Genomic DNA, 24,714 nt, shown 5'->3' with positions numbered 1-24,714 from the left:
AGACAAGTACTGTACTTGAGTATAATTTTGACATATTGTACTTTACAACATTTTACAACAGGGTTGTAGAGAAAATCTGTCTGCATTAAAAACTTCTTAAATATTTCCATTTTTTACTACTTTTGACTTTGACTCCGTACATTTCAGAAGGAAATAGTGTACTTTTTACTCCACTACACGTGTCTTACTTTTTACATTCAAAAACATATGATATGTACTTTTTATACTACTAGTCAACATAGTAGTATACAAAGTATCTAAAAATCTCTTGCATGTATTTTATTGGTCACAAACACAGAATAATAAAATGTTCTGTAATAATACAAAAGTGTAAGCAGTCATTCAGCATAATAAATACTTTTACTTAATACTTTAGGTACATCTTGCTGATAATAGTTTTAATTAAGTAACATTTTGTATTCTGGTGTTTTTATATTTATTTGGACTACAAAAGAGCTGAGTACATCTTCCACCACTGAATTTAGTTCAATTAACTGCTGAATGAAGAGTTATATAATAGTCAGATTAAGTGACAATAACAAAGTTTCAGAAACCTAAATGAAACGTACCTGTGATGACTGAGTCTTCAGGTAAGGTAATAAATAAATATTGATCAGAGCGATGACCAACTGTAAACAGTTTGTGGTGGTGTTGCAAAAGTTTGTGGTCAGGTGAAAATGTACAAAACAACTTGCTAAAACAGGAGGTCTCCATTTCCAAACATAGTTGGTGATTGGTTATCAATGGCCCATAGTCAAAGTTGAACTGTGAGTCTGGGGGAGTTGACTGGAGATTCGATTTGATTCCTGGATAACAGCCCATCTTCATTATTGACCTGCCACACTGGTGGGTGTAACTACAAAGCTGCACCAGTAAAGTAAAAAGTATGTCAAAAATCCCAGCTTTCTGTCTGTCCTATCAAATCAAACTTCCTTTTGCTCCATAACTGATAACTGACAGCCCATTGACACGTTTGATGCCATTTCATTCAACCTTAGGCTGATGAAAAAGAGCAAAGAGGTCCATCTGTTGCATGCTGAGCATCTTTATTTGTCGCTTTGGTTCTTTTGGTTCTGGATGGGGGTGGTGATGGCGCAGTGGATAAGACACATGCCGTGTGAGAGACCCGGGTTTGAATTCACTGTGAGAAACCATTGTGTCCCTGAGCGAGACACTTAACCCCTAGTTGCTCCAGATCTTGTGTGTAGCTGATAGTGGGCAAGGTCTAACTGCTGGCTTACAGCATTTTTTATGGGTTCAATTTGAGAGAGAATAAGAAAGAGTGTGTTGCCAAGTATGCAGCATACAATTTTATTGGTGTTAATGCTCTCCAGCTTATCAGCTTAGATGATGACAGGCACTTCTTGGAAGGATAACACAACACAGCTGTTTATTACATTTTTATTTCCGTACTGTTTTAGGGCACGCACTGTTTATGTTTGCGGAATTATGAATTATAAAATGTGCCTCTTATAAAAGTGAATAAATAGATTTACAATATTTAATGATACACTGCTCATTGAATTAGATAACTGATGGAAACTATACAAAATAATTTAAAATATTAATATCAAGAGCAATATTTTCATCTTTAACTTCTACATTTTTGCTTTCCAACTCATTATATAGATCATCATTTCATACAATGGCCTGCATTATGTTTGAATTTTGCTATAGACATGCATTTTGTCTTTAAAGGGCAATAAATAAGACCCCCCCCCCAGAAGTTATATACCATCCATCCATCCATCATCAACCGCTTATCCTGCGTACATATACACACAAAGAAAATCATATCATCTTTCTTTTCTTGGTGAAGAGTAGTATTTACGTGATATCTACGTGATATGTATTGTTTGTTGTTTTTCTGACAGCTAACATCACAGCCGAGCAGCTGCAGTCCTGTGGAGCGGCTGATTGCGGCCTCAATATCAGCGTCAACAGCACGACCACCAGACCTGCTCAGAAACTAGTGTGGACACTCGTCGGAGCCTACATTGGTAACGCCAGTGTTTACTTTGGCATCACAGTCAAGTCTGAAAGATTAAATAAGGATGTTCTTCCACAACGGTGCAGGGTTCTTTAAACAGCCCCCTAAACATACAGGCAGCAATTAGGACAGATTTTTTGGAAGGTATTTGACTCCAAAACAGAGAACAATTACCAGGGAATAAGTGTTTGCTGTAGGTCAGACATTTAAGACAACATTTGACAGCATGTAAAATATAGTGACTTATGTAGGATATATTTTGACTGCTCAATTACTTTTCACCCACTAGAAGTGGTGATTTATGTGTTTAAAGAGATAAAGTTGCAACAGCGTTCATCTGATTTGGATGTGCACACCCTCAGATTAAAAGGATAGTTTAGGGGTGCTCTAGTGTCACCCCAGAGTCTCCCCTAATATGCTGTCATCTCTATACTGTTGACCTTGATTTCTTAAATAGCCATGTTATAGTTCTTGGGTACAGATCCTCTTCCTTCCAACTAGATAACATATGGTGTTTTATAAAAGTGGCTTAATATTTTTACACAACTTTTACTGAGTCTTTGAGGGATTCTTCCAGAGACTGCAACTGTTAAGAATAGGCTATGTGTAAAATGGAAAATACTTTTTATATTCAATAGTCTTATGGCAGAGATACCAACAAGAAACACAATTTTAATGGACAAAGATGAAATCCTAGATTTTCGGTTTCATTAAAAAACTAAAATAATGAACCCTATAAGAGCTTTTATACTATGGCGAGTGGTAAAATTCAGATTTGAAGTGGTGGCAAAATTGGAAAAATAAAACTCCAACAATAAAATAACTTATTCTTCGACACACCTTCAGTCAGCAGTGTGAAAGTAATCAGAGAAAGCAGTTGCACCCTCCCAGATCATGATAGAACCATGGTTTATTCTACTTCATAACTATCAGTGTTGTGTGGTAGGCGTGGGACTGCTGGCCATGCTCATTGTGGCAGTGTTTCTGGACAACATTGACCAACAGCAAACAAGCCAGTTTCGTGGGAACCGGGAGCCGTTTTGTCACACCTTCCTGGCCACGTTTAGACTGCTGAAGGACTGGAGGCTGGTGACCCTCATCCCTCTCACCATGTACAGTGGCTTCGAACAGAGTTTCCTCTCTGGGGAGTATACTAAGGTATGGAGATCTCCAAACAAGAATCAGTAACCATATTTTCTACGTATACATGACGCTTGATCCTGAGTAAGTCTCCCTTTTACCATGAATAATTGTCAAAGTACTAGATTGTATTCCAATAATATTGTCAGACTCATGATGTACTGTTTTACAGAAAGGATAAAAATTGATGCAGCAGAACCTGAGGAGTATTTTTATCTCTCACATTCTTTTTTTCATTCTTTTAACATGCCGCCTATATTACCCACAATGCTACAGAGGTCTGATAAACTATTTTTATTTTCTAGTCTTCAGACCCAACTGATGCTCCCTCTGGAGACACAAATGGCTTTAATCAACTTTTTTTTTCACATGTGCAGTAGGCCTGTAAACAGCCTGTAAAATCAGTGAAGTGCATCTTTAAAGAAATTGTTACATAAAATATATTGGTGGGAGGCAACACATGTAAACAGATGGGCGCTAGCAGGAAATAGAAGCTGTTAAGCCGCATTTTAGTATATTGTACTAAAATATGAGTATTAGCAGATTATGAAATGTACGGCAGAGAAGTGGAATATGTTTCAGGAGACGTTTGATAGTTTTTTCGTGGCTGTGAAACAGGGTTACCGTTAGAATTCCTTGTCATGGTAAATTAACTTACTTACTCTTTGTACTTATACGTGCATCTCAAAAACTAAGAACAACGTGGAAAAGTTTATTTGAGTTTCACTTAACCAGAAATGCTGAGGAAACCTTGCAGGTGTTTTGTTTTTCTCAGATCGACATTTGTGTATTATAAATTCTTTATTTTGAAATTCTAATAAATTTTGAGATGCCGCAGTTTTGATTTCCATGAGCTGTAAGCTTTGATTATCAAGAATTACACAAAAAAAAAAGGTTTGACATATTTCACTTTATTTAGCGCTTTACACTAGATTAACTGTTGTGAATCCAAACTGACTACACGCAAAAGATGAAAAAAAAAATCAAGAACTTTGCAAACTTTTCAAGTCAGCCTTCAGACCATCAGACAGTGAGTGTTTGATTTTCAAAAGACATATTTTCAGTGAACTATTCCTTTACAGATGCATTAGTCTTTATTCCACTAGGGGGCAGAAGAACTGTTGAATAAGTGTATCAAACTCCAAACCCCATATAAAAAGTACCTTTCTCTCTCAAGTGTACTCTTCCAGACAATAATCTCACAGCCCTGCCGACAGCAGCAACTTGGATCAATATAGCGGTGTGGGGAATTAATTAACGTCATAGCAGCCATGGCTAACGTTTTACAAGATATACAGCTTCCATCATGTAACTAAGGACTTTCTAAATTTATTACAAGTAATATACGGTAATCTGATGACACCCAAATAAACGACTCGTAACTAACGTTATGTAAAAGGGTTAATTGATTTGCTTCAAATTGTTCGTTTGAGATGTAAGTAAATGTTAATGTAATTAATAACTGATTCATAGTTAACTGTTAACGTTGGTCTCAACAAAATCTAACGTTAATGTTGCAAAATAACGTTACCACATTTATATATTAAAAATAATTTAAAACCTTGTGAAGTATAATGTCAATAACAGATATGTGAGTTATTTTAATACTTTCAGGTGACTTACCTTGACTGTGAGCCATAGACTGCTAACAACACGGCCACAGGTTCCAACCGCCACCGTACAGCACTGGGGGTTTAGAAGCTACCTTTGCTAACGCAGAGTAGCATATAGCATTAGCTCCTTAGCATGAGCTAACTCGGTCCTGTCGAGCAATTCGGGTCGTGGGTGGAAACCACTGTCGCCCAGAGCCCTTTAAAGACCCTCTTTAAAGGCCTCTTTAAAGACCCTCTTTAAAGGGCTCTGGGCGAGAGTTTCAGCAACACGTCACCTCAGCTGCACCCACGACCCGAATTGAAATTATTTATATATGAGATACTGGATATATAATTATCCAAGGAAGGTTAAAATCAGGGCAACTGGACTTGGTTGATGATACTAGAAGACGTTTCGTCCCTCATCCAAGAGACTTCTTCAGTTCTGACTGACTGGTAGGGAAACTCAAATATTTAAATTTGCCAAGATGATGTCTATGACAGTTGCCCTTCATTTTAACCTTCGTTGGTTGCCAAGATGATCAATACTGCTGGTTCGTTAGTGCTCCTGGCTGCTGTAACGACCATCATTATAGTCACTGAGGCCAAATCTGAACGACCATCGTTGGCAACTGATTGATTTTAACCTTCCCTGGATAACCTTCACAGACATCTTGCTAAGATATATTTGTAAATGTTGTTTCTTTGCAGAACTATGTGACGTGTGCTTTGGGGATCCATTTTGTTGGCTTTGTGATGATGTGTTTTGGAGCCTCTAATTCTCTGTGCTCCTTTCTCTTCGGGAGACTCGCTCGGTACACTGGGAGGGCTGCCCTCTTCTTCCTGGGTAAAATCTCTTTTATAGTTATACACATACAGGGTACTGTACATGTGGTGACTTTCTAAAAAAAATAAACTGCTCACTGCTGTTCTGTAGAGCTACATGCCTTTGCCTTCAAAGTTAGGATTCATCATGTTCTGTGTGAAGAAAATATCCTGCTAAAATGTAATTTGGACAATATGCTCCAATTTGTTGTATGATTCAGAAGGGTTGAGATGCTCTCTTCTGTTGCAGCCTCACTTTATCTTTCAAGTCAGATCAGGTGGATTTTCAAAGTATTCACTTTGTCATCAGCGTTTCCTGTGTTGTCCTAAATTTTGGTTTTCTGAGCTGCAGAAGACGCTTTTATAAATATAATCATGCAGTAAATGGAGACTAAACAAAACATGTATGAAAAACCTGATCTGAATGAACTGCCGATATCCACTTGAATACCATGTTTGTCCATTTTCAGCTGCAGTGACCAACTTTTCCTGTATCATTGCTCTCATGTTCTGGAGGCCTCATCCTAACCAGCTGGCTGTCTTCTTTGTATTTCCTGCCCTGTGGGGTATGGCAGACGCAATCTGGCAAACTCAGACCAACGGTAAGAAACTCCCAACGCCTTCGTCCAAAGAACTGGATATTGTAGTGATAATGATAGTTGTGTTTATCCATCGTCCTTGTAATAATCCACACATCGTGCAATATCTGCAACAGTGGAGAGGTATCTACACAAGACTGCTATGAAACTTGGCATGGATATGTGTGGTTCCCAGACAATGATTGTTACTGATTTTAGTGAACTCCTGACTGTTAAACAATAAAAATAGATACTTCAACACTTGTAAAGCTCTAAGCATACCAAAAAGAATAGTATTCTGTTTTTTTTTTTCTCTCTACACTTTAGTATTGTGGAGCCTCTTGGGGGCTTTAACCTGTTATCTTTCCAAGTGTTTCTTGGACCCAACCCAAGCACTGCTTCTTTAAATCAAAATTTATTATATAATCATTATATAATCACATATTTCAAACAGTTATTGCTGTTGGAGTTTGTAAACACTTGAACTTAACATATGTTGGCCCGTCGTCTGTTTTCTGTCCTGCAGCTCTTTATGGCGTCCTTTTCCCCCGGGAAAAAGAGGCAGCATTTGCTAACTACCGCATGTGGGAGTCACTCGGCTTCGTTATCGCCTTCGCCTACAGCACCTTCTTATGCCTGGAGTATAAACTGTACATCTTGCTGGCTGTTCTGCTGGTGACTGTCATCACTTACCCCATAGTGGAGTACCGCGAATACAAGAATCCCACGCCGCCCATTGAGGAGAGGACCTACCTAAGCCACAAAGAAACTGCTCAAACAGAGGACAAGACCATTTGCCAGTCAAAAATGTAAAAACTGAATTTCAAGTGTTTTGTTCTTATTTAATTTTTTTTTATTTACATCCTGATATGGTCCCTGCAAATCAGGTGTCTGACCTAATGCGAAATTGTTCAAATTGCTTTCAAAATGCTTTCAAAATGCCACAGTGAATAAACCTGCTCAGAAACCTGCTCCCTGATTTTCACTGCTTCACCGCCCCCTAAACCCTCTTGTTCCCTTGTGGAACAGTACCACAAATAATAATGTCACATTTCAAATGCCAGCAATTTGCAGCTGAGATCCAAAAAAATCCACTACTGACAAGGAAAACTATCACCACGCTAAACGCTGTAACAAAAATGCTGCATATTTGACTTGACATATTTGGCGGAATATTGTACTGCGATTTATCCCTGCTGAAATTAGGACCTCAGATTGTTGGTCTGTCATGACCAACAATCTTCTAACAATCTTCTCCACGCCGACTTGTTGTCTTTTTACAGCGGTGTTGTATTTGTATCCAATTATCACAGCTTTTCTACTACAAAGCAATATTTTTTCACATTTTATAAATGTTGATGTACTGTGACTAATATGTGTAACTGAAATTAGATAGAGTAGCCTACTGTACATGTTAAGAGCTTAAACTTGCAAAGTGAAAAATAAATGTTTTAATATTTAAAACTTTGTGTCGAAATACAGTCAAACTTGTCAAACTTGTGTCCTTTCACCCCATTTTGTGTGATACTACACTGACAGCTACCACAGGTACAACACACAACAGCATCAGCTGTCTATGATCGCTTGGAAGACTCTCCGGAGCTCCATAGTCCATGGTTAAATCACACACAAATGCAAATAAAGGTCACTTTTCTTGTTTGAGATAATGTATTAAAATAACTTTAGTTTTGATGGGTTTCTTAAGCAACATGGGATTAATTCCATTGAAATTCAGTTTGAAAGGTGTTACCCCCAGCCCAATGTAATGTGCAATGCTATGTTAGAACAGCTGCCAGAGCTGTAACAAACCTTTGGTTTTTGATGGCCTTTTCACTCCAAGTAAATTCGATGTGCAAATTCCTGGGATGATTTGAAAAAGTAATTTAAAGAGGTCATATTGTGCTTTTTGGCTTTTTCCCTCTCCTTTATTGAGTTATATATATTTTCTTTGCATGTAATAGGTTTGCAAAGTGAAAAAGCCCAAAGTCCACCCCAAAGGGAGTTCCCATCTCCCACGTAAAACACTGCTCTGAACTGCCTGAAAACAGCTCGTTTGTAGTCCAGACTTTTTCCCGCTTTGCTGTGACGTCATAGCAAAATTAGTTAGCTGTTCACTTTCTCCAGTGAGTACATTTAGTTCGCTTGACAAAATTATCAGCCATGTTAAAATGCGTTAATGTGAATAACAGATGCACCTAGCTAAGCAAGCTAGCTAGCTCCACACACGGCCGTTATCTCCACTGTCTCATCCAACTATGGTCACGTCCGGACATAAATTTGTTACTGTGATGTAGAGATAGAGCTCAGTTACAACTTCATGGATGAAAGATACATTAGTTATATACATACATTAGTTACAGATTAACAACTCACCGCTTTGAAACTCTTGCTCCAGTCCATGTTGCCAAGCTGGTAAGGGGACATACAGCTGAACCGAAGCCGTGTTTACCGGCTTCTCACAACACGCCTTTCTCTGCTTCTGATTGGCTAGTAGTTCTTACCTGGGAACTGCGCATGTGCAACTCCCAACAAAGATCATGTAGAGGCAAGATGTATCACTCCATAGCTAAAACAAAGCGTTCAACACACAGGGTGAAAAGAGGAGCTGCAGCAATGTGCTGTATGACAAAAATATGTTGTTTTTTGAAAATGAAACCATGTAAACCTGTTGTGGTACAATCCCTAAAAATGATTTTGAACCTGAAAATGAGCATAATACCACCTCTTTAAAATATAGTTAACTTTTTTTTGGTCAAAGTGAAAAAACAATCTTAACTGCATAAAGAATATATATACTAATACACCTCAAGCTTTGTATAATGACAACTGAATTCACTTAGAGGGATACCCCCACTGAAGGGGCTTTTTTCTTTTTACATCTGCATCAAGCAAAACATGGAAAGTCCCATCTACTTCATTTGGACTTACAAAACACTTATTTTATATAGGTGAAAAATGTTTTTTTTTTTTTTTTTTTTAAACGTGGTTAACAAGGTTATTATTTTTATCAGCAAAGGACCAATCTTTACTGCAGAAATATAAATAACACAATAACAATAACAACACCTTTTTCTCCCTTCCCAATGATGACATTAGATATCAGCATAATTTACTCAGAGGGATACTTCCACTGAAGGAGCATTTTGACATTTATAAGAGACTACAAATATCTTACCCACAAAACAAACCTGCATCAAACCACAAACTTCAGGTCATGTGTGACTTGACGTTCTATAGTTTTGTAAGCTACTTAACAATTTATACAGGTAGAGCTTAAACGATGAGTTGATCAACAAACAATTAATTGGCAACTGTTATGGTAATCGTTTATTTTTCATGGTTCCAGCTTCAAGAATGTGAAAACTTTCTGCTTTTTCTTTTTATTTGTTTTAATAATTTTAAAGTGTTTTTAATAATTTTGAGGTTTGGACTGTTGGTTGGCCAAAACAAGCATTGTGAGGGTCACTTTGGGCTGTGACGACAATATTTTTTTTAAACACCAAACTATCAATCAATCAATTAATGATGAGATGATGACAAAATAGTCAGTAGGTTAATAATAACAAAAATAATCATTAGTTGCAGTTATAATACAAAATGAACTCCACTTCGATCAACTATGTCAGTAAAATCTTGCTTTTACATGAATAATTAATAATCAAATGATATAGTCACTGGGAACCTTTAACATTATACTTTATGTACATTACTACGGAAGCCCTAAGCGGCCATCGATTCAAATCTTTGTTTTACTCCGTTTTCCCATGATAATTATCTCATGATAACAATTGTTGTTTTCTCGTGATAATGGGATAATTTTCTCGTGATCTCTTGATAACCAAACAGAAGTTTAACACAGTGGTTGGCAGGAACGTTTTGTAATGGTAATTTCAGCTTGGTTTTAAGGGTTACTGATCAGCTCAGTTGGTAGAGCATAAATCTCATTATCTTGAGATTGTGAGTGCAATCCTCATAGAACACCAACTTTAAAAAAAATCTTTTTCATAATCCTCTTCAACAAAGTTGTTATGAAGATGACTAATTTGCATGCTCACAATTAAGCAAGTGCTGGAGTGTGTGCATCCCAGCGATTGGTTCACATTGATCAACCTATGGACTTTCAGGAGGAGGAAATTCATCCACTTCTCATTCAAGCGAATCCATTTAACTACACATTTCATGACAGCTATTTCAGAACCTTTGAAATAGCTGTCGGGAAATGTGTGATTGGATTCCCCTGAATCTCTCCATAACAACTTTGTTGAAGAGAATGATGAAAAAACACAGAAGAATAAAAAAAAGTTTGCTGAGTTTAACCTAAAATCCTGGGGCTGCAAGCCCTGGACTCCACCAAGTGAGCTAACTAGTAACACTGTTGAATGAAATTATCCTAAAGAAACACACCTGCCGATCCCCTGTATTCAGCTATGGTTCGTTATCTCGAGATCATGAGAAAAGTATCCCGTTATCACGGGAAAACGGAGTAAAAATGTCTAATTAGACATTAAGATTAACATTCACATTTTTATAAGATTCTGATTTTGTTTTTTTAAAATAATACTTACTATATAGATTTTTCCTAAAGTGGTCTACACTTAAATGCCTCAGGTCATGATTAGGGATTTGGATTAATAGCTGGACTAAGAGTCTGATGTCCAAAATAAACAATGCCATCATCTGCAAACTTGATGATGTCAACAGATTTTCGTTTTATTAAGTTTAGGGTAATAAAGAATATACAGGGACAATAAGCTGCATTTCAAATGGTGCTTTTATTGCAATGTGTTGCATTCCCACATTCATAGATGTTATAGATTTGTTAGTCAAAGCATCATTTCCTCAAGGTTGGCATCCTCACCTTGGAAAAAACAAAACAAAAAAAGCAGAGGGATCAAATGCACGAGGTGTTTGTGTTTTGAGTGTAGTAGAGAAGTGTGTGTAAACTTGAGCAGCCATGAACACATGAATAAACATGTCAAACCTCCAAATTTAGACTTCCAGTAGATGCAAATAAAAGAGAGTTTTTAAGTTATCAAACAAAATGAGTTTTGTTTGTCTGTCAGCCTGCAGGGCTCTCACTCCCTGCAGGGACTGGACCCGGCCTGAGACTGATTGTCTACAACATTCCAAAGAAAAGGTAGATTTCTTTATATTCACGTTACACACCTGAACGGGGGAGGGAGAGGGGGAGTATTAAAAGACACAGAGATAGAGAGAGAGATAGAGAAAGAAAATATAACATGCATAAAATTCTCCCAGATGAACATTGTCACTCATATTGTCTTGTAATAGCTGCTCCGATGCCTCTTTAAAAACAAACTTTACATGAGTGTAATATACAAAAATGGACAAAAATGAGTAAAATGGATAATATATATTTATATATATATATATTTATTTATATTAATTTGTACATGGGAGAAAGTGGAACCTTGGTAATTTTTTCTCAGATTCTCCAAAGACAGCATTACCGCCCCCTAAAAACAAAAGTGGTGAGTTAATAAGCCTTCTTTTAAAGTCTCTCAACCGCCAACCTCAGTCCCAATACGGCAGCACTTACAATACTTGACAACTCATGCTGTAGTAACTTTCACATAAGAGAAGAGATTAGTTTTGAACACCTGCGTTAAGAATGACTGGGAGTTAAAGGACTATGTAGAGTCTTATTGGTGCACAAATACCAAACTATTTTGGACCAATGACAAGCGAGAATGCTTCATATTTTTGACTTAAGATAAAAGCAACCGAAGCTGATCAAACTGTATCCTCAATATTTGATGCGTCAAATGGTTTTTGGTTCTTTTTGCAGTGAATTTCCCTGACACCTAACATGACTACCTACATCAGACATTAGCCCGATCCTGCACCAGGCATTGGCCCAATCCTGGTATCAGCACACCACAACATTATTCTACATCTGGCAGCACAAAAGTGTGACAAGACAAGCAAACCAGAGAAGAGAGGCAACAAAGTTAGTGTGTCGTCATTTATGTCAGTGCACAGTTGTTGCTAGATAGCAGAGGTGAAGTCTCACACAACCAGACTTTTGCTAATAAGCGAGTGTCCACCTTGGTTTAAGGAAAAACAAAAACAAAATGCTGCGGCAGAGGGAAGTGAACACTGAGCAGCGGCGGCAGCTACAGAGCTAAGTGTCGACGGTTGCTGAAACTGTGTTGTGAGCAGGAATGTTCTGAGTTCAAGCTGGAGAAGTTAACCTTTTTTTTTTTTTTTTTTTACAGTATGCCTGGTGTCAGCTGACAGCGCAGAGAGGAGAGGAGGGGAGTGGACGTCACCTGAAGAAGACTGGCATAGTATTTATACTGAGGATCAGTTGGTGTAAACAGAGAAAGACAGAAAGAGACAGAACTACATTACAAAGAAGGTAAAGTGTACAATTTTTAGTCATCATTTGGATAATAGATATCCACTAGGTCAAGTTCTTCATAAAGAACCCGAGCAATTCATTGATTTCAAATTAAACTAGTAAAACTAACATTTTCTTTGTACATTCAGGGGACATTACTTACTCTATCTCCAAATACTAATCTGATTGTTTCCGATGGCCTTTTCACTCCCAAGTAAATCCGATATAAAGTGCAAAATTAGATTGTATTTGCAAATTCCTGGAATAATTTGATTAATCTTCTGTGTGTAAAAAAGTCATTTAAAATACAGTAAACTTTTTTTATAAAGGTGAAAAAATGTTTAAAAAAACCCTGGATAACAAGGTTATTATTGTTAAACAGCAAAGGAGCAATCTTTACTTCAGAAAATATATACAAGAGGCACCTCAAGTTTGGTATAAAGTATTCAGTTAATGGGGGGGGGAAAGCAAATTAACTTTTTTTTTCTCCCCCAAGAATGAGATTAAAAGCTGTGAAAGGTCATCAGATTTCAACTAAATTCACTAAGAGGGATTTTGGGTCTGTTTGTTATCTGTGTAAAGCAACTATAAATACCTTAACTATGAAATTAATGATTTAGTGATGCTCCAGTGTTAATTCTACATACCGAAGTGAGGAAACGCTTGTTTCAGTAAGGTGCATAGCTATCAGTTGCAATGTTTTCTTTCTTCCTGTAAACGAGTGATAGCACTACAGGCACAAAATACCTCATCGGTGGCAAGTGGAGACGCCTCTAAACTGACCTAACGTTTGGGGACATCACACAGAATGTTGCCGATAGGCCACTTTAAAGGACACGTGTCTAGAAAGTAACGAGGAAAAGACGAACATGCAAAACAACGTCAAACAGCAGCAGAATGTCACTGCGAAGAAAGAGAGAAATCCAAAACGAACAAAAGGGCCGCTACATTATGTTTTGTCCAGTGATGATGAGGTTTGCATATGATATACATCAAACATCTTGAAGCTTTGGTCATTTACTATTGATAAATGCAAAAAAGCCTACATCAGTCAGACAGTTAGAAAACTGAAAAAAGAAGCCTACTAATATACACAACAACCAGGCAATGCTTCTCCATAAAACCAAGGCTCCACTCTCCCAGATCTGCTTAAACTTTTGACAACAGAGAAAATTAAATAATATGGCCTTTTTTTTTTAAATTAACCCGTACAAAGAGCCAGTCCACACTGCTTCTCTCTCAGTAAAATCACATTCAGCAGTCGCTAAAACCATTCTCTGGCATAGTTATCTGAAACACCCACAGGTACTGTGCAGGGTCTAAAGAGTAAAAAGAAGAAAAGAATCAAACCAGGACATCTTCGACTTTTCCATCTTAGAGAACACCAGATATACAGTATTAATCACTTACACACACACACACACACACACACACACACACACACACACACACGCATTCACTGATAGTCATATACATACATACATCATTTGAAAAATAAAAAAGTAGAAAATCAAAACATAAAATCAAAACATGACGGAGGCGAGTAGTTTTTTGTTTTTTTGTTTTTTTTTTACCACAAACTCGGAGCACTACTTTTTTTGTAGATTCTGAACAAATACATATTCACATTTCTCTGTTATATACATTATGTTAACAGCTTGAAACCAATGTTAAAGAACCTAACCTTGTACCTGTTAAATGTAGTGAGGAAGGAGGGACTGTCGTTTCCATTGAATGGCTGTTGCATAAAAAAAAGATTACATATGTATTGGTTGTATTTGGCATGTTCGTTTGTTTTTATGTAGGATAAGCTGACAGTTGCTGTTGCGTTTCTGCAGCTAACAGAGTAACAGAGGAAACCATTTCCATAGGAATGCCTATTCCACGCAGAAAAGTGTAAGGAGGGGGGAGGGGATCAATACTGTATGTGTGAAATCATCAGAGCAGATAAACAATATGAGGCTGACACTGGCAGAATCCTTCCAAAAATACATTCTTCCACTTTGTGCAGCTTCTGTCTCTTTGAAAAATTTTGACATTGACCAAACAGCGGCACAGGAGTGTCTGACGGGTGTTTTTCACACTGTGAGAAATGAGCCAAATGCTCTAGAAAACATGACAACTGCTGCAACATGGATGACGTATGTTTACTGAAGAAGCACGTTACCAACTACAAATTAAGATCTCTGAGCTTCCTCGTTCCGATTGATGGGCTCTCTCTCTCTCTCTCTCTCTATCTACCAACAGTTTTGCCTGCAGTTAAAGGCATCACATTTACTACAGATTTTATTTTGAACAATACTGGAATCAGAGTCTCAATCAAATTCTGTTGAATTTGGGAGTACCTCTCCTCAAAGGGAGCTAAAAAGGGTTAAAATAGCTCCACCGCAAATCATCACTTTAAGTGGAATGGAAACTGTCTCTATAAAACCGACAATTTGGGTTGGAGGAGGTTTAACTCTTATTCTGTTCTTAAGTTCTACAGAGAAGCGCAGTAATGGAAACTCTCAGTTTGGAGGTAGAGGAGAAGTTTTAGTCTGAGACACCACTGCATTTCACACGTTTTGCACTGCTGGTTGAACAAAACAAAGAGAGTGAAGATGTCACCTTGGGCTCTGGGAAACTGGGATTTTACATACTAAACACTTAACCGATGAACCAAATGTATGTAATGTAAATAGTTCCTGGTAAAAGCTAATGTGATGCACGTAAAGAAGAATATACATGATGCAGAAGGTGTTTAGCGCTGCAGTCGACCAATCGCACAAGCGGCTCACAGTGTGAAAACATGGTCAAGAGGACAGATTATCAGACAGAACTGTCTGATAAAACAGTAATGAGGTAATAAAAAGTTGTTAAAAATATCTACTGATGATTTACCCATATGCCTTTCTAATAAATATACAGACAGACAGAAAAATAGTAAAATAAAATAAAACCCATCTCATAAAGTCTTGTTAAATAATTAATTGTTTAAAATATCTGTTTTAAGTCCAGGCAGCAGGGTTTTTTCCTGCATTTATCACTTGGTAACTGTTCCTGGGCCTCTGTTTGGATACACAGTGCACTGATCTGCACTTTAACACGTCCAAATATGCACTTAAAGCATTTCAGCTGAGCACAAAGTGGTTCTCACATCATACAACACCGTTGGTGGGTGGAATGTTGACCTTGTATACTATCCCTCTATATATGGGTAATGTTGCATATAGTGAGGCATCTCTGTTTAAAAAAAAAAAAAAAACAAAAAAAACAGTACACAGGAAAGTCGTACTCCACTGAAGCAGCACCCGACTGTACGTTGTTGACCTAATGTGAGTGACTCATTTACAGGAGGTGATGATACTTCCTAACATTTGAACTTGATGTATGCGCTGTATGCAAAAACCCTCTCCACAGATTCCACAACTGTCTCCGAATTCCCATGACAGAAGGAAGATTAAAAAAGAGAAAAACAACAAACCAAGAACGAGGATTCACACAGGATAAGTTAAGTCAGGGAACGTGTGATTTTGTGCTGGAGTACAGACGTGGCAGATTTAAAATCACTGAGGACCTTTGTGGTCGTTACAAATCACAGGGTGTTCCCTAATTAAATTATTCCTGTGCAAAACGGGCTTAAAGGACTGATAAAAAACATGTCAGGCCTTACAGCATCCTACACTAGAAACCCTTGGGTATTAGTGTGCCACACTACGCCCTAAGCAAATTCTGATTCTGTTAATATGCCTGATATCAAGACCATTTGTGTATCTTCACATTATTTAGTCATGTAAAGAATATTTAGAGGCAACGTCTCGGCAGAGTTTTCCTTTTTCTAAATTCCCAGTAAGGTGTGAACTATGAGAAGCACATCATCTTCTGTTAGCAGACTTTTTTCTTTTTTGCTAACAGAGGTCTGTTATCGCTGAGAGAGACAGTGTCTGACTGAGCAACAGTAGTCAACAGAAAACTGTATGTGTGTGTAGCCAGTGGAGTGAAGTCTTCATCAGGGAACCAGAGGTGGAGAGAGAAAGGGTTGAATCCTCCCCAAAAATAAAGAAAGTCCCAGAGGGGAAAAACACTGATGAAACAGGTTTGAAGGAAGTGAGGAGAAAATAGAAAACAACCTATCTTCTGTGACTCAACCCATCTTGTTTTGATTCATTTTCATGACAGCTTTAAATTAATTATCCATCACATCTTTGTTAGGAACTTCTATTACTATAGCCTCTACTTAAATATCATTATATAGGAACAATATCCAAAAGCACGCCGTTTGCTGTGACTACAGGCACAATGTTGATGAGGCTCAAGTACCGTTAGCATCACCAGAGGTCTGGTAATCACAGCAAAGAACACGGTTTAAGGTATTATTACGCTTTCTTATACAATGGTTACAAACACATGTACTGTCTGAAAGGTTTTCTTGAAAGTATTGTACATACATAAGAATAAAAAAAGAGGAGGTAAGCAAGAAAAAATAGCTAACTAGCTCCCTGGTTACCACAAGAGAAAGCAAAGCAATCAAACTCCCCTTTTTTTTTGCAGAAAGTGTGGCTTCTTGTAGCGCTAAATGGGACGCCGAAGGGAGCGAGACGTAGCTATATTTTAAAAAAATCAATTGCTTAAAATTTCTTTTCACATTTCAGAAGATGGAATAACTTCTTCCTCCACTGCAACATGTAGCGATGTTACAATAACATGAATATCATGATGCCAAAAAAAAAAACAAAAAAAAACATAATCTCAAAAACCATGAGCGGACATTATTAGAAAAAAACCCAACCCTGGATCGAATCACATTATACATAGTTTTGCTGTTCTGAGTAATCAATTAATTACACTTTCTTTCGTTTAAAAGGAAAGCAGTTACAAGAGAAGAGTGAGCTCATCCCCAAGTCTTTGTCCTTCTGTACTGTACAATACTACCCGCCTGCATGGTGCACATGGCAAACAACACTGATAGGCCGAGAGACAGCATGAAAGATACAGAGAGAGAGAGAGAGAGAGAGAGAGAGAGAGAACCCAACAGGGCTCTGTATTCACAGCTGCTGAGGTGAGGGGTCAAATGTGATGGACAGACAGTTAAATAATCATAACAGTCTTTCTTTTTTATACTCTAAAAATAAAAATAAAACCTCCTCCCAGGGGGAGAAAGACACGCAAGTTCCAAACTGAGCAGCATCCCGTCTGTCTCCCATCCATCCATCAATCCATCCATCCATTCTGGCTGTTGTGAAAGCTTGTTCTAATGACCATGAAGGTGATGATGATGATGATGACGGTGAGAGCAGAAGATTTTAAACTAAACAAAAACAATTCAATCAAAAATAATAAAATAAAACAGAAGACGTTATAGAATAATATGTAGAAGAAGAAGCAGAGCTTGGGAAAAACTCAAACTTCCACCAGGCACTGTAGCTGATAGAGAGAGACAGTCGCAGAACCAGCTGATACTGAGCTTCTATCCCACAATGCCACAGAGGTCTGAAACCTTAACATTCCCACATCGCTGAGAGACAGGTAGAGTAAAACATAAAACAAAACAAAAATAAAAAAGCCAGAGGTGCTGCTGTGCGGGATACGCCCACACTTAAAACGCTGAGCTCAGCTGTATGCTGCAACTCATGCTCCCAAGATGCACTGCTGCGACAGCCCGACAGAAACCGTCCCATCAGAAAATTAAACAAAAGGAGGCCGGCCCTGATTTGACAGTGACGACAACTTGGCAAATCTACAATGATGTCGCAGTTGGTTTCTTGGGTCAGGAAGCAGGAAGTAGGTCACCAAGGAATGAGCAGCAAGACAACACTGCCTTTAATAGGCTGAGGCAGACAGACAGGTTGTCAGACAGATTAGACAGGCAGGTTTAAATACACTGCTGCTCCTTCTGACTCCAGTCTTTTCTTAAAGTATCCCCCTCCCTCCCCCCTGCACAGGAGCGGTCAGGCTGCGTAACGCCACCGACAGCCAAACCTCTGAGCCCACACACTGTGGCCGTCCAAAACATCCATCCTTCCATCCATCCATCCAAAAGGTGAGACAGAGACAGCAATGGGTCTGGTGCACCGAGGAGGCGTAAAAGTGAGAAGTAGAGAGAGTAGGAGAGCTGAAGGGGTGGAGGTTGTCACTCGGTGAGCAGCTGCTGGAGGAGGCTCTTCTGCTGGGCCTGGTTGTTCTGGGAGCCCTGCGGTCCGGGGCCCTTCTGGGAGGGCGTCGCTCCGACAGAGCCCTGGTTCAGGTAGGAATCACTGCCAACCAGGTTCACTGTGCACTGGACGTCCGCAAACACCTGAACCTGCTGTACCTGCAGAGACAGAGGCAACAATAATACAAGGACCAGACCAGCATTGAAGGTTTTACAGCCTCATCCTCACTGGAGCCCCACAGATCCTGGATTTTAGAAGCTACTGATACTGATATCTGTATTTGAGAGTAAAAAAGAAAATCTGTCAACAATTATAATTAACAGATGTTTCTATTTCTTCTTTTTTTTTTTTTATTTATTTAATTTTTGACATAAAACTGTTTTGGATAAGGGTCCCTTAAAATTGGTGGTGACTGTAGTGAGGCGGACATTATACAGCAGAAACCTGTCTAGTGAACAAGCTATGTATGTAATCACACAGTTTCTAATATACCTGAAACATGTTTTCATCTTGCTAATAAAGGCAGGAATCTATGTGTGTGTTTGTGTGCATTTGTATTTCGAATACGTTAAGAACTGTGCATCCAATAAACCTCAAACTGAGTTATCGCCATCACACAGGTTTGATATAAGTTAGAAAAAAATTTGTTGATACGGAGTTCTAAGAGTTTTAAGTCCTAAGGAAAAGCTGAATATCTAGCGGTATCTCTGCCATTGTCGTGTTGTTTCAGTGTTATTAATGCTGTAGGTGAAACCAATGTGAGACACACATTTTGAGCAAGTACTACACTAAATTGAAAAAGCGCAGGGAGGCGTCACATTGGCCCATGTGAACAGGCAATGCTCTAGTATCTATAATTTCTGTACTTTCTCAATCCAGCAGCTAACATATACACAGATACCATTATATCTGTCATATACCAATAATAAGGAGCCATGCCATGTATTAGAATATGAAATTGGGGTTTTAAGTGTTACCTTTGTTCATTTGATACTGGGCATCTGTAGGTTTCAAAAACAAACTTTTAAGAACAAAAATACCTCTCGTTGGTAAAATTAATTTAACAACCAACCAGCCTGTCCCTTGTAATCAAATAAAGTTGTGACACAATGAACAGAAAATAAATTCCTGTATTTAATTGACAGAAACAGAGAAGTAGAAAAACAATCTAAATGAGAACAACACTCCACGTTACGCATGCTTTTCTTTCCTTAGAGGTTAAATTTAGAACTAACAAGCAACAGATGCCACCAGGATGATGTCCTTTCCGACATGCTGTATACCAGAGTAGAACTCGGTGAACTGTACTTATATTTTATGGACTCGAAACTTCAAGGAAATACACCACAAAGTGATAGCAGGGTAAGGGGATGTATGGAAGGAAAACACGAGACAACCCTTCAAGACGATAAAGAACCTGGAGGTTAAATGTCACGTACCTGCTGGTCGCTGCATACTGAACCCACACTGCTGAGGTTACTGTTGCTCATGCCAACCGGCTGCCCCATGGGAGGTAATGAGCTGACACCACCTGAGCCTCCGGCCATGGAGACGGTGATGCTCATGTTGTTGTAGACCCCCTGCTGGCCAAAGGCCTGTCCTGCACTCTGTACTGACTGACTGAACAGGCTGCAGTAGAAACAAGACAGCACATTATTCTGGGCACGTGAAAGGGTCTCACTTAAAGGTTCAGTGTGTAAGTTTTAGTGACATCTAGTGGTGAGGGTTATGAATTGCAACCAGTGGCTCACGGTGCATTCACGTGCTCCTTGGATGGTTCCATTTTCTCATTGAAATCGTACTCCGACTTCAGTGTGTGTTCATGTCGGAATGTGGAATCAACATGGATGCTACTATAAAAGATATCCAACAAAGGTTAAAATCAAGGGCAAATGGACTTGGTTGAAGATACTGGAAGACGTTTCGTCCCTCATCCAAGAGACTTCTTCAGTTCTGACTGGCTTGTAGGGAAACTCAGCTATTTAACCTCAGTGGGGTCGTTTGCCAGGATCGTCGATACCACTGGTTCGTTAGTGTTCCTGGTTGTTGTAACAACAGTCGTTATGGTCGTTAGGACTACCTGAGGCCAAGACTGAACAACTGTCGTTGGCATCTTCACCTGAGGCCAATAGGTTACGTTTGTTAAATTTCCTGGGAAGTGATGAAAGGACAGCATTGTTAGTGGGGGATAAGTGGTGGCGTAGACCCCCTCCTCTGTTCAATGACGGCTTCTCAACCCTGGTGTAGATGCTTCCTTGACACCTCTTTCAAACCATCCATCTTCTCTGTCTAAAATGTGTCTGAAAAATGTGTCTAAAATTGAACACTAACGAACCAGCGGTATCGACGATCCTGGCAAATGACCCAACTGGGGTTAAATAGCTGAGTTTCCCTGCCAGTCAGTCAGAACTGAAGAAGTCCCTTGGATGAGGAACGAAACGTCTTCCAGTATCTTCAACCAAGTCCAGTTGCCCTTGATTTTAACCTTGGTTGGATAACTATGACGTGGATGACTGAGAATCTTCACAGACATCTTACTACAAAGTTGGATTAGCTTTATCTGAGCGTATAAACAACATGCATCTAGTTCACTCAACATGGACAGCAAACTAACCGTTAGCCATTTCACAAATTACATGTTTGCAAAATATGTATATGCATTATGTGATATCAAAATTCTGTATACTTCTGTATGTCCCATGTACTCTTTATTTCTCTTTTTGTAATAAAGATTTAGGGAGGGAAAAAAACATTCCGACACCACATGAATGCACATGATTCTTCTTTTCTTATTTCTAATAAACCAGACGACTACTACTACTACTAACAATACTACTAACATTTCTTCTTCATCATCATTGAAAGTAGTGACGAAACACGCTCTGTAGAGCAGTTTGTCCGATTGGGCTACTGTAGAAACATGGCGGTGCAACATGGCGACGCAACATGGCAACGTCCATGTAAGAGGACCCACGGTGTGTGTAGATAGAAATGGCTCATTCTAAGGCAGTGGTTCTCAACCTTTTTTGGGCCAGCGACCCCCTATCCATTATCCAGGTCCCTTACTGCCCCCCATCAAAAAGATGTTGGCTATTTGCCCTAAAAATTGATTATTATTATTGTTATTATATGTTGATGTTGCTATTGTAATTAAAAACATTTAAAAAGCACATAATTGAATGACAAACATATTTATTACTTTCCCAGGGAACAAAAAAGCCTACTTAAATTTAATTAAGAAGTTCATGTTCCTCCCAGAAACTGTGTGAGAAGCCAGAGACGGGGTGGGGCACTTAATAAGTGGGAGGTCTGAGATTTTGGCACGTGACAATTCAAAGTATAACAGAATGGAATATAATGCAGTAAAGCTCTCAGACATTCTTTACTGCTTTTAAAATATGTTCTCCTGTAGATCAACTTCGTTAATATCATCCCTGTTGAGTTAACACACATGATTTAGTCTCCCCTCCTCTTTTGAGTCTTTTGTTTGGGGATTTAACCTCTAAATATTTATTTGAGGCACATTTTCACCTTGGCGATAAATTTTAATTCAGTTATTAACTGGATTTTAATAGCTCATCTGTTTTAGCAGGTTTTCCGCTTACATTCAAAACTTTCTGCACATTCAGAATCTCGCCCACATTTCTGTTTTCTCTTGTTGTGAATCTTTGGGTTAAACTCGCCTTAACTTTTTTCCAACCAAACAAATGCCCCCCAAAAGTACTTCAACGCCCCCCTTTCCAAAATATTGCTTCCAGCGCCCCCCATCATACTCTGAACGCCCCCGTTGTTCTAAGGTAATAAAAACAAAATGGTTCATTACATAAGGTCTTTTTACACCACTGAAAACATGGTTATGTATATTATATTGCATTTTTGTCAACAGGTCCTCCTAAATATTACACACTGGACCTTTAAATAAACAAATTAAATAAACTATAAAATGCTGTTGAGGCATGTGAGATAACAAGTGATTTTTTTACCAAATTATGATTGCATGAGCCTTGTACGCTTCCTAACCTGTTGCTGCCCACGCCTGTCTGTTGCCAGCTCTTCATGTCTGGTGACTGGTAGCCAGGAGGTGGGGCTTGCTGAAGCAGAGGACTCTGGGAGGTGGAGTTCTGAGGTGACAACAACGGGCTGGTCGGGCTCATATCAGGAGGGAAAGGTGGGTCTTGCTGGATAACTTTGAGGAGGAAAAGTAAAAAAGTTAGGTCAGTTAAGACAAAAAGTGAGTGTTCACCTTTCCTGCTAAATGGTCAAAGCAGGAGTACTTACTTCTACTTTTTTGTATTAAGCAGTTACTGTGCATTTTTTACTTTGTCGTCATCTTTTGACCAAACTCTTTTCCTTGTCTCGTCTATCAAACCAATCAGGTCTTTTATTTTGTTTTCTGTTGATGGATTAGAGAATCTTTGGTGTCTGCCATTTCCTAAAACTAACTACCTAGCTCATTGTATACATCTTATATTGACAAAAAATGAAAAGATGAAATACGCCACTGGACATTTAATAATGCAATGTTGAAGTACAACTATCTACAATAAAAAGTAGCAAAACAAACATCTATTTGATATGAAACTGTAGTGGATTGTTAGTCTGGTCTTAAATGTGGTGGAGCCTGTTTCCTTGAACTTACCAGACCCTCCAAACTGCTGAAACAGGTTCTGCTGTAATGAGGAGTTCACGGTGCTGCTGAACTGGCCCTGCACGGCGCCAATCAACGTCTGGTTATTCAGGGGAACTCTGCTGGACAGTTTGTTGTCCAGAGGGCCCCCGGTCATGGGGCTGAAGTGACTCGGTGAGGTAGGGGATTTTCCCGTCATTGGGTTGTACCCTGGTGGGAAGTTGAACTGCTGCTGTTGAGGCGTTGTTGGGGGACCTTTTGGGACCCTGGCAGTTCCAAAGGACCCCGCGGCTCCAGTCGGAGCACCTGCCATGTTCTGTCTCATCAGCATGACCTTCTGCTGGAAAAGCTGGCGCTGGCGGTGCTGGATGCTATAGAGCTCCCTCTGACGCTGGGCCAGCATCTGGGCATTCAGCGGAGGCTGCTGACAGATTTGATGTAAAAGAACTTGTTACACAATACTTATTCTCTATTTTAAATATACAATACATCTTGTTATTCAAGAGGTCACTCATTCAGTGTATCTGCAGGTTTTAAGAGAGAGTAAATTAATGCAATAATAGTCCAACGGTATAGTCAAATGTTTACGGTCTTTAAAGTGAATCACTTCCCCACTTCTAATTGAACTGTATTATCTGATTTTTGGCCACTTGACTCCATGTGCCACTATGTCCACCAGCTAGCCGCTAACTTTCAGGTTTTTGTGCGGTGCTGCTGAAACTGAAGCAAATGACAGTGGTGAGAGTGAACCAAAACATCAACGAAGCAGACTGTAAAACCAAAAAGAAGTTGGAGGATTAAGAATAAGCCGACAGATGCAGAAATGCTCTGCGGAGCTGAGAGGAGACAGCTGATAATTATCTCTGGGTTAATCACTAAGAGCAACCCTGCACACGAGTATTCAAAACATTGTTAAAATAAAAATATTGTTTACATCAGCTTTAAGTAATATTTTCTTTCAGGCTCTGTGGAAAAATAGCAGCGTGTGGTCAGGGAGAGCAGAGCATCATTGTCGCCACTGTGCCACTCACTTGTGAGGACATCTGAGGTTGTTGAACCCCCTGACGAATTCCTATGTTCACATGTGGGGCACCTCCTGGAAACTGATTCATGCCTGCCATCCTGTTCTGGAGCTGAACGTAGGGACAGAGAAAAAAGGTTCAGACAGGGAATAAAAAATTTGATCACTGACATTGGTAAGAACATAGAGGAGGGATGAAATCCGAAGATTCGTTATGGTAAAGCAGGATTCATACTAACATAAAAAGCTACTAATCAATAATTTGTGCTGTTCATTACACCTCTCAGCATTTGTCTTTGATAGTCAGGAGCAATAACAAAAGCACAAAGGGCACAGAAAGTGTGAAAAATAACTCTAAACAGTTCCTTTCTATGACTTGGTTATGGCTTGTGCATTGCTATTGTATTAGCATCCTTTAAATCATGTGGATAAATTACACCTAATAA

At 38.9% G+C, this 24,714-nt stretch overlaps 2 protein-coding genes and 1 long non-coding RNA gene across 5 annotated transcripts in view; 1 reads left to right on the top strand and 2 right to left on the bottom strand.

Annotated features, from left to right (window-relative positions):
- The window catches only part of LOC123977283, a 7,355-nt gene extending 2,451 nt beyond the window's left edge, over positions 1-4,904 (bottom strand). The window contains exon 1 of the long non-coding RNA XR_006826621.1: positions 4,754-4,904. This is a non-coding gene — a long non-coding RNA (uncharacterized LOC123977283). The remainder of the gene's footprint in view (positions 1-4,753) is intronic.
- unc93a (unc-93 homolog A) overlaps positions 1-7,096 on the top strand; it is a 15,987-nt gene extending 8,891 nt beyond the window's left edge. The window contains exons 6-10 of the mRNA XM_046059858.1: positions 1,875-2,000; positions 2,937-3,148; positions 5,434-5,569; positions 6,018-6,149; positions 6,652-7,096. Coding sequence (XP_045915814.1) covers positions 1,875-2,000; positions 2,937-3,148; positions 5,434-5,569; positions 6,018-6,149; positions 6,652-6,938 — 893 coding nt within the window. The 3' untranslated portion in view covers positions 6,939-7,096. The remainder of the gene's footprint in view (positions 1-1,874; positions 2,001-2,936; positions 3,149-5,433; positions 5,570-6,017; positions 6,150-6,651) is intronic.
- A 3,782-nt stretch (positions 7,097-10,878) lies between these two features.
- ncoa1 (nuclear receptor coactivator 1) overlaps positions 10,879-24,714 on the bottom strand; it is a 62,117-nt gene continuing 48,281 nt past the window's right edge. For 2 of the 3 annotated variants that reach the window (XM_046060537.1, XM_046060538.1), the window contains exons 18-22: positions 24,279-24,380; positions 23,260-23,671; positions 22,641-22,806; positions 20,060-20,249; positions 10,879-18,778 (exon numbers count right to left, since the gene is read on the bottom strand). In XM_046060537.1, coding sequence (XP_045916493.1) covers positions 18,599-18,778; positions 20,060-20,249; positions 22,641-22,806; positions 23,260-23,671; positions 24,279-24,380 — 1,050 coding nt within the window. In that variant the 3' untranslated portion in view covers positions 10,879-18,598. The remainder of the gene's footprint in view (positions 18,779-20,059; positions 20,250-22,640; positions 22,807-23,259; positions 23,672-24,278; positions 24,381-24,714) is intronic. The other variant, XM_046060539.1, reaches the window with a different exon arrangement.

This window comes from Micropterus dolomieu, linkage group LG10 (genome assembly GCF_021292245.1).
Source record: "Micropterus dolomieu isolate WLL.071019.BEF.003 ecotype Adirondacks linkage group LG10, ASM2129224v1, whole genome shotgun sequence".
Classification (NCBI taxonomy): Eukaryota; Metazoa; Chordata; class Actinopteri; order Centrarchiformes; family Centrarchidae; genus Micropterus; species Micropterus dolomieu.
The sequence above is the reverse complement of the archived record's forward strand: the minus strand, read 5'-3'. Positions and strand labels throughout refer to the sequence as shown.